Source organism: Coturnix japonica, chromosome 21, assembly GCF_001577835.2.
Source record: "Coturnix japonica isolate 7356 chromosome 21, Coturnix japonica 2.1, whole genome shotgun sequence".
In the NCBI taxonomy this organism is placed as follows: domain Eukaryota; kingdom Metazoa; phylum Chordata; class Aves; order Galliformes; family Phasianidae; genus Coturnix; species Coturnix japonica.
Window position 1 is genome coordinate 5,616,086 of NC_029536.1, and position 9,789 is coordinate 5,625,874.

At 58.6% G+C, this 9,789-nt stretch overlaps 1 protein-coding gene across 1 annotated transcript in view; it reads right to left on the bottom strand.

The window, feature by feature from the left end:
- SLC2A1 (solute carrier family 2 member 1) overlaps positions 1–9,265 on the bottom strand; it is a 14,285-nt gene extending 5,020 nt beyond the window's left edge. The window contains exons 1-3 of the mRNA XM_015882631.1: positions 9,138–9,265; positions 5,058–5,150; positions 92–252 (exon numbers count right to left, since the gene is read on the bottom strand). Coding sequence (XP_015738117.1) covers positions 92–252; positions 5,058–5,150; positions 9,138–9,155 — 272 coding nt within the window. The 5' untranslated portion in view covers positions 9,156–9,265. The remainder of the gene's footprint in view (positions 1–91; positions 253–5,057; positions 5,151–9,137) is intronic.
- Positions 9,266–9,789: the final 524 nt, after the last annotated feature.

The window sequence follows — 9,789 nt, forward strand, 5'->3', positions numbered from 1 at the left end:
ACAGAGGGTGGAAGAATGGTCCCACAAGGAAGGTGTGAGCCCCAGAGCCAGACCCTGCTGCCAGGGGAGGTGGCACATGCTTGGTGCTCACCGGCCAAAGCGGTTGACAAAGAGTCCCACGGAAAAGGATCCAATCATGCCTCCAACTGAGAAGATGGCAACGGAGAGGGACCACAGCGTGGTGAGGGTGGCAGGGCTGATGGGCTCCTCATATCGGTACAGCCAGGTGCGGTTGTAGAAGTCTTCAATCACCTGCAAGGGGGAAAATATAAAACCGCAGGGTAAGGCTGTCTCACACCATGAGGTTCATATACATCTGCCTATAGGGCCATGCTGTGCAGGGCTGGGCACGTCCATGCTCACAGCCTGCCCCAACACACAGCTTTTTCTTGAGGAAGAGCAGCCTATGGCCAGACCCACAGTACTGACAACATGCCATTGCGATGGCAGACACAGCACAGCCCCAGCACACCTTGCCCCAAGCACTGTCAGCTCAAGAAGGATGTGACAGCCCAACTTATGCCCCCTGTGTCCAGGCTCACTGCGGCCCGGCCCATCCCATCCCCCTGGCACCATAAGGCAGGGTTCACCAGCTGCAGGATGCAAAGCTTTGCCTGGGCTCACTTCGAAGTGGAACAGACACCACAGTCTCCAGCCCTGCAGAGTTCAGTGTCAGCCCAGACACAGCTCCTACACCACAGCCACATGTGGCCACTCAGATGGACTGTATCAAGCCTCACATCCCCTGCCAACAGCCAGAATTCCCATGCCCAGTTTTAGTGAGGAATGAGACTCCTGGCCTCATCACAACTACTACCATCCTAATTCCTCCCTGCAGGCAGCAGCTGTACATCCACACCTGGGGCAGCAGCCCTGCCTTGATTCCAGTGCTGCAGCCCAAACAAGGAGGCTGGGATCACCTGGCAGCAGGGCACCTTTACCACTGACACCCAGGCTGATGTGGGCACAGAACTGAGCGCCCTTCAAAGCTTTCCCTAACTATTACCCACACACCCTCCTGCTAAGGCTGGGCAAGTCCTCCTCCACTCCTGCTGCTCGAGATTTCATCTTCATCACCAGTGCTACGAATTCCTCGGCCTCAGCCCAGCCACCTACAGACTGCGGGCAGCTCCCCATCACCCTGCAAGCCTCAGTCACAAGGCTTGGCCCAACTCTTCCCCATCACAAGACAATGTGTCACTGAGCAAGCCCTGGTTTGCCGGCACGTTCCCATTAAACCCAGCACTCCTTTGCTTTCCACTAGATGGGAGCCACCCAGCTGCAGGCTGGCAGCAAGCTGATAGCACGGCTGGGATCTGGGAGGAAACCTGACAGGATGAGCAGTGAAAATGCAGCCAGACAGGTTCTGGGCTCGCCCTGCAGAGGCTCAGCGCTGCCAAAACGCCTCTGAAGCCACCGCAGGAAGGTTGGGCTCCTCCTCGGGTCATCGCGGACAGACAGGGATACAGCAACCCACAGCAAGGGGCTGAGCAGGAGCAGCACAGGGCTCTGTGTATTCCTAAAGAAACACAGCCAGCAGCCAGAGGGCTTCAAGCAAACCAGCAAGAGCCATGGGCAGCTCCTTCCCAGAGCAACACACCTGTGCCCTGGAGAAATAAGGGCTCAGGTACACCTACACTGACCCTACTAATAAGGGAGCTCCACTGGCTGCATGGAGGAAGGGCTTCATGCAGCTTTGTGACAAAGCAATGGGTCCTGAGGCTTCTTCTTACATAAGGGCACCAAAATATTTGTAACTACGGTCGGAGCACACAAGAAGCCAACTGCCTTAAGCAGCACAACATAGAGCTGCTATGGCCCTGCCGTGCACACAGCAAAGAGCAGGTTTCATCCTTCAAGCTCCTGATTTCCCTTCCCAGATGATAAAAGAGGGCCTGAAACCCCCAGTCCTGCTTATTAGACACCTGAAAATGGCGTTAGGGAGGTAGATGGTTAAAGGGAAGCTGTGCATAAAGCTCAGGCTGGGCAGGGAAGCAGTCAGCCTGTCTTCTCTACCAGGAACTTAGTGGCTGCAGTTATTTAACAATTTATGTAATGAACGCACCAGCGTGATGCGAGCTAAAAATAGGGCCTGCAATGGGACCTGGGATGCAGCTCCACACAAAGCTCGGTCAGGTTGCAGTGGATCTTCTCCAGGACACCACAAGTGGAATCTTTATTCCCAGCAGCCCCGATTCATTGCTTTACAGCCTCGCAGGGAGGACAAATGCAACTGGGAGAGGCCGCAGCAAATTCCTCCCTGCCTTCCCCAGAAGCCTGCAGCTCACTTCCTATGAAGCAGAGAAGAATCCAAGCGACGGCCGATGCCCCAGAGCTGGCCAAGCCCTGCTTCCTCTGGGCTGTGGTTTTGCTGCTGCTCCTCCCTGCACTGTGAAGGCCCAAGGGGTCAAACAAACAGTGCTCCAAATCCCTCCTCCCAGCTTCTTTCCCTGTGCAAAAGGGACCCGTGGGGAATCCTACTGTGAGCCAGTTGCTGGGAGGGGATGAAAAACCCTTTTGAGCTTAAAAGAGGAACAACCAAGGGGGTGTTAGAATTCACCAAGGCTGCTTGTGCCTCCCTGCCTTCCTCCTGCTTCATTTCAGCTAAGCATATCCCACCAGCCCTCCTCACCCTCTTTCACTCCATCCCCTCCATGCATCGCCCCTGCCACAGCCCCGCAAGGAACAAGTGGCTGTTTCAGCAGCACAGACTATATTGGGAGGACCACAAAACCAGCGTTCAGCCCTCACTGCAAGAAAGGCCCCTTTCTTGGCTGTTTTTGGTGAGGCAGCTGGACACGGGGAATGGGTGCAAGCAAACCATGCTGTGCATGCACTGCTGAAGCCAAGAGATTGGTGCACTTTACTGCAGTAAGAAGGCATCCCAAAGTGCTTCCCCGGCTCTTCTGCATCCCCAAGCAACACAGCTTGCTGGAAAGCTTGCTGCATGAATCTGAGCCCCCAGCACTGAGACATGGACATCATCCCCCAGACTCTGCAAGATGGGGGAACACACCTTGTGGGAAGGCCTTACCAATCCCTGCCAAACATCTGTTGGCTTCATCCCAATCTGGTGCTGCCTCAAGGGAAGACCCCATAGGACAATTGGGACGCACTCACACCCCATCAGCTGGAGGTAGCAGGACAGGCTGCAGAACAGTCCCAGCAGCCATTAGGAAGATAGAGATGTAAGGAAGTGACTCGCATCCCCATCCCAGGCACCGAGACAGGCAGGTAGGGCACTGATGCAATGCAGTAATTACAGCAGGTCTGCTCCCCGAGGTCCCTGAGCACTCAGCACTGCATCAAGATCCACTCTGCACAGGGCTTTGGGGATGGGGAAATTAGAACAATGTCATCCAGGGCTGCTCAGCTCACCACACCACTCCTACCACTGTGCTTTGGCTCAGGCGTGAGGCACACAGCGCTCCCCAGCCCTTGCCCTGCAGAGCCCATCACCCAACATAAAGACCATCAACCAGCACAGGTGCCTGGGCACAATGGCAAGGCCACTCACCTCCACCAAAAGGACTCACTCCTCTTTTCACACACACACAATTTGGCAAGTTTTTTTTTGCATAGAGTCTTTTCCCCTTCACACATTTTTCAGTGCTCAAGGTGACACGACGCTGTTTGTGCTCTAATGCAACGTCAGAAGACCTCGCAGCCCATCCACCAATCCCACCAGTAATAGGATTAATACTCTCATGGCACAAATTCTGCCTCGGAGTTTTAATTATTCGGGATTGTGCATTGGAGGTTTGGATGTTTTAGCTCTCCTCACAGCCCAGGAACAGCCAGTTCCTTCAAGCAGAGCAGCAGCTGAAGCCCAGTTTGTCTTTCAACACCTTGCCCTGGCAACCGAGCTTTGCCCAGGGCATGTTACAAGCACAATAGAGAATTTCTGAGCTAACACTTCCAGGGCCATAAAACTTCAAAAGGCAGTTCAGGGGAGCCCAAGTTTCTCAGGGCCCCCAGGTCCCCACCAGATGCCTGGCCACAGGAGGGTCCTGGCTGGTGCTAACTGTGGTACAGGAAGGAGAAAATCCCTGCTGCTGTTCATCACCCTTTGCACACAGCTTGTGTTTCCTCTTCTGTCCCAAAACACACATTCACCTCCTGGGGACATTTGGCCTCTGGTGGCTGCATAGGGCCCCCACCCCCATATCTGCTCCTCCAAGCATCACAATGATCTCACACCCTTTGAGACCCCGATTAGTTGGTAATGTAAGCTTCCCTTTGGGGAATCTGTGTAGGATCTCACTTTGCCCCATCGGGGACCACCACCACCACCCCCAGTGTGTCCACACTGGGTGACAGGCTCAGGTCCCAGCAGCAGGATAGAACACAACACACCACAGCCCAGCAGTCACCCAGGCCAAGTGAGTTATTGCTCCCACACCCAGAGCACAGGCAGCCCTGCCTTCCCCCTCTCCAGCCGCCACCACCCGGCGCCTGCTGAGTCAAGGATGAGGCAGCTGTCGGGCATCCCCCCACCGCGGTGAAAGGGCACGGGCAGAGGAAGCACCGTGTACCTGCAGCCCTACCCTGGAGCCAGTGGGGCAGGAGAGCTGAAAGGGGGGACTGTGTGAAGGCTTGGCAGACACAGGAGCCCCACAGCACCTCACTTTCTTTTGGAAGAGGTTGGGCAGCTCCTGGCAGCCCCAACCCAGCACTATCCCACAGCCTCTGCCAGAGCAGCAATTATCAGCCCCTCCTTATGTGGGCAGCCCACCGGGGCTGTTATCTCCATCTGTCGGGCCGTGTGGGTGAGCACTCCCAGGCTGGTTTGTCTCCAAAGTTTCTCTGGCAAAGCCACACCAGGGAAAGCGCTGCAGTTCTCATGGTGTATCTGGAAACACATCCCAGACACAGCCAGCAAAACACTGAGCAAAAAGGAAACTAATTCTCCAGGGAACACAAGAGCTAAATAGCTCCTTAACAAATCCCATTAGGGCGGTAAGCTGCCTAGCAGGATGTACTATTTCAGCCAGGCTCAGGGCGGATGCGCGAGGCGGGACGGAGGTGTGTTTGTTTTCACGGTGCTCCGCTCTCACCTTCTGCGGGGCGTTGATGACGCCGGTGTTGTAGCCGAACTGCAGCGAGCCCAGCACCGCTCCTCCCACGGCCAGCATCAGCCGAGCTGTCATCTATGGGGAGAAAGAGCAGAGGGTTATTTGTGCCCCACAGCCCCCAGGAGATGAAAGGGAACCCCCCACCTCCCTTCCCACCCCCACCCCCCCTTCCCCAGCTTTCATGGTTTTCTGACACGCACGTGGGCTGAACAACAAACAGAACCACGTGATGCCGTTTTGGGATCCCATGGATTTATTTATTGATTTGCTGTTGCATCCAGATTCGGCCCCATCAGGGTGACTGCACGCACTACATCCATGTGCCAAGAGGCAGAGATAACCGTGGGCTGAGCGTGACACTGCTTGGCCCATCCCTGCCTCCACTCCTGGGGACACGGCAGCAGCCCGTGGCTTTCACCTCCCTTCCAAGTGCCTGGGCCACGCTGCGAGGCTCTGCACCCCCCTACTCTAAGATCTGGGGCAAAAAGTGCCCCTCGTGAACTGACCGAGGGCAGCAGAGCCACCCAAACTCAGGGTCAGCCCCACAGCTCTGCCCCATCACCAACATGGGGATGCCCTGCTGCTAATAAAGAGTCATGTCAGAGCCCAGCTCATCATTTCCCAGCCATTATCCAATGCCTCAGTGCCATCTGGCAAGACTTCGCCTACCTTCCCTTTCTCCTGCTTAAGCTATGGCAACAATTGAAGGCTTGTTTTGGAGCAAGGTCAGGGCAGGCCAGCACTTGGACACCTCCATCAATGGCCCAATTATCCCAGGCAGGAGATTTCCCTGCTGTTCAGCCCAGCCTTGGTGCCCTGAGAAATGGGATTGAAGTTCCCAGGGTGGGTTAAGCAGCTTAGGGATGTTCACGTGAACCTAAAGCCCCTTCTCCAGGGCTTAGGGGAGCCTCATGGGACCCACAGCAGCCTTCCTTTCCCTTCCCAATGGCCACTACCCATCTCTGGGTTATCAATGAGCACCATGTGGGAGCCATCTGCTTCTTGCATGGGCACCTCCCCTGCTGTCCTGGCACAACCCCGGCAGCTCGGGGCTCAGCTCGTGCCATGCTCTGACCAGCCACCGAACTGCTTCCATGCCCACAGATCTTAGCCCACTCCCTGCCTGCTGGCTTCCCCACTGCTATCACGTAGAGGGTCAGGCTGGGGGTTAGGGAAGCACTCTGCATGGCCCCATGCTGGGAGCACTCAGACACCACTCTCAGTCACAGGGTTTGGGCACTGCCGTATGCAGACAGTGGTTGGGATTCCCGTGGGTACCATCCAACTCACAACATTCTGTAGCTCTGTGATTACTGAGTGCACTTCAGGCAAGTCCCCAAAGCACAAGTGACCCAGCACAGCAGCCATCAATGCTGGGCATTCCCACAGATCCCCCATATCCCTCCATTGCTCATCACTCCCTGGACCCCCATCCCAGCTCCTGCCACATGCCTGGTGAGCAAGAGAGGTGTAGCCCCACATGCATCCAACTCAGAGCAGCACCTGGTGTTGCAGAGCCCACCTAAGGATGGGAGCACACAGACACACCAAGGGATGCACACTGTGATACGAAGCAACCAGCAGCAGCTCACCAGCACCCCAACCAACCCACCCTTCTCTGCCATAACAAGGAATTAGTAAGTTCAGTGGGAAGAGCAGCAACGGGACCCCAGGCTGCCTCAGGAAATAAAGCCAGCATGCCGTTAATTAAGTTCATTAATTAGGATTGGCCTGAATGCAACAATTGCGCTTCCCAGGGAATCGGGGAGGTTTGGGCACTTGGCTTTGTTCAATGTCTGAGCAGAGAGAGCACCCGAGTGGAGCGGGCTGAGCTCCCAGCAGCATAGCAAAGGGTGCTGAGCACCGAGCTGCACAGCTGCGACGTGGGGCTGAGAGCTGCCAAGTTAAAGAGCAGAGCGCGGTGCCACCGCCTCCCCCAGCACAGACTTCCGCACAACACACACGGATGCAATAAGTGCCCCGTGCTCAAATCAACACCTAAAAACAGCCAAAAACGCTCCGTGCTTTGCTTCTCTCCCTCCCCAGGGCGGTGACTGCAGCCCCGTCTGACACAGCGCAGTGCTCTCCTGAAGCAGGAGCGGGCTGGTGAGCGCCAGTTTGCACGTCTAGCAACGCGTGCCATCGGTCCCACGTATGTCACCACGAGCAGGAAGCAGCGGTGAGTCACACGTTGCATTTGGGAAGGGAGTGAGGAGCTGAACTTTGCTCCGGGAAGATGATGGCGATGCCGGCCATCCCCATAGGGCTCCTTCAGCAGGGGGCTGGGGCGCAGGAAGCTGTGCTGCTCAGAGCACTGCATTTCTATGGGGTGTAGGAGGAACAAGTGGGGCACATCAGTGCATTCAAGGAATGAAAGTCTCCGGCCTGCACCGTGCAGGGCTGGGATGCTCGCCCAAACAACAAACATGGAGTGACCCCAATTCAGTCCCCTATTTCCCTAGGGGAAAAGCGAGGCGCTCCAGCAGAAAGCACAGGGTTTGTGCTCAGGAGGAGCCCAGCTGTTGGACGCGGTCCCAGGCGGCCGTGAGTCAGTGGCCATGCGGGTGCTGCACGGAGCCTGGCCATGAAAGGAGAGGCTCAACATGGGGGAAGGAAAAAAAAAGGAGCCGGTTTCTAGTGGCCGCCCGGCGTGGGAAACTCTCGTCAAGCTGCGCGGAGCTGCTTTGTTAGCTCGCACTGGGGCCGAGCTCCTGTCCCCATGCCCTCTATAGGCACAGAGTCTGAGTGCGGTGTGTGCCCTGCACGGAGCAGCACGGGATGAAGGAGTGAATAATCCCCTCAAAAATAAAAAGCAAATTAAGAAGTTCCAAGGAATGAACGGCACAAAGATCCCCATTGGAACTTCCCGTCGGGGCTCGGCTGCCATCACACCCTCGGCCATCCCGAGCCGCACTCGGCGCAGCCCCACGAGCACCCGGCGTCCCACAAATCCTTCCCGGTGCAGTAAATCCCCCCCTGCCCCCGGCGGCCAACAGCAAGGTCACAGAGCGAGGCTGCGGGGCAACGGGAGCTCGGCAGCACTAAACTGCTCTGCCCGCCGCCTTCACAGCCGCCCCGGCACAGCACCGGCTGCGCTCGGATCCCATTTGGGGTCGGGATGCGGCACGGGGCTCAGCCACGGCCACACAGCGCTGCCCGCAGCCCCATCGTGACACCACATCGCGCTCGGGGGTTCCCGCAGCTGGAAGGGCCTCCGCCACGGGAAGGAAAATGGGTCACCGCCTTCCCTCGCTGTTATATTTTCTCGCAGTAAGGTCAGCCGGGGACATGGACGGATTCTCAGCGTTTCCCAACCGCGGGATCGCCGCTTCAACAGCCCCGACGAGAGTTCTGTTACGCAAAGCCCCGAGCACCCAGAGCGCCGCTCCCACCCCCATCAGCGCAGCCCGGGACCACCGCGCAGCAGCGCATCAGAGCGCGGCGCAAACCGAACCCAAAGGACCCACTGCGGCCCGGGATCGGGTCGGTAAAGCAGGGCCCCCCCCGGCCCGGCGGAGCCACCCCCGCCCTCCCTCCTGGCAGGGGCCGCTCCACGGACCCCATTAGAGCAGCGATGGGCGACGGGCCGCTGGGTGACGCGGGGCAGCGCCGGGCGCCGCCATCGGCTCCTCTCCTAAAAAAGTTGCGTCACTTTCACGTTCCTCCCCCCCCACACGGACGATCCGCCGGCCCGGATCGCGCTGCGCTGCCCGGACCCGAATGTGCCCAGCCCGGAAGGGGAACGGGGCAGCTCCGCGCTGCTGCCCCACAACAACCCCCAAGTACCGCCTTGTACCCCCACCCCACACACACAGCTCCGTCCCTATTCCTTCCCCCTTTACAAGCCCTATTATTTCCCCTTTACAAGCCCTATTCCGCCGTCCCACCCGGCGGCACGTTGGGGTTTTTCCACGCTCGCTCCCCCCGCGCCGCGTTGCATAACTCCATCCCTTCCCCCGCAGCTCCGGGACGGGCCCCCGGCTCCCTGCAGCCCGCTCCATCCCGCACACACACATATATATATATATATATATATATATATATACATAGATATACACACACCTTGCTGCCGCTCTCCATGTCGCTGCGTTGCGGTGCTCGTGGCGCGGGGCAGCACAGCGATGTCGCGCGGGGGCATTGGCGGGACTTAAGAGGCGGCGCGGGGGGCGCGCGCGGCACGGCGAGGGGCGGCGCTCATTGGTGGAGAGCAGGAGGGGGCGTGGCCTGGAGGGGGGCGTGGCCCGGGGGGGGCCCGGCGGGGGTGTGCGGGGGGCGGGAAAAGGGGGGAGGGGGCGGGAAAGGGGGGAGCACGTGCGGGGCGAGCGGGAGCCGCGGGTGCGGGGTGCGCGCACTCGTGTGTCCGTCCCGCCGGGTGAGCTCTGCCCACACCCGCCTCGTGTGCGCGCACACCCCCGGGACGGGGCCGGGAGGGGCGCGGGGCGATGTGCGGCCGGGCACGTCCGCCGGCTCCGCCCCTCCTCCATCCGCGGGGCCGCGCCGGGGCCGGGGGCTTTGTGTGCGCGGGGCTCTGCCCCCAGCTCCCCTCCCAACCCCCCTTGGGCCGCTGAAAGGCCCCGAAGCCGCGTTCTGCCCCCATAGAGCGCTGCTGTGCGCGATGCTCCGCTCGGCTTTTTGCTTTGGGAAAAGTGGGAATTGGGCAAAAAGTCGCGATCTCTGCGGGGGGGGGGGGAGGTTCGCTTCCCGGAATCCTCCT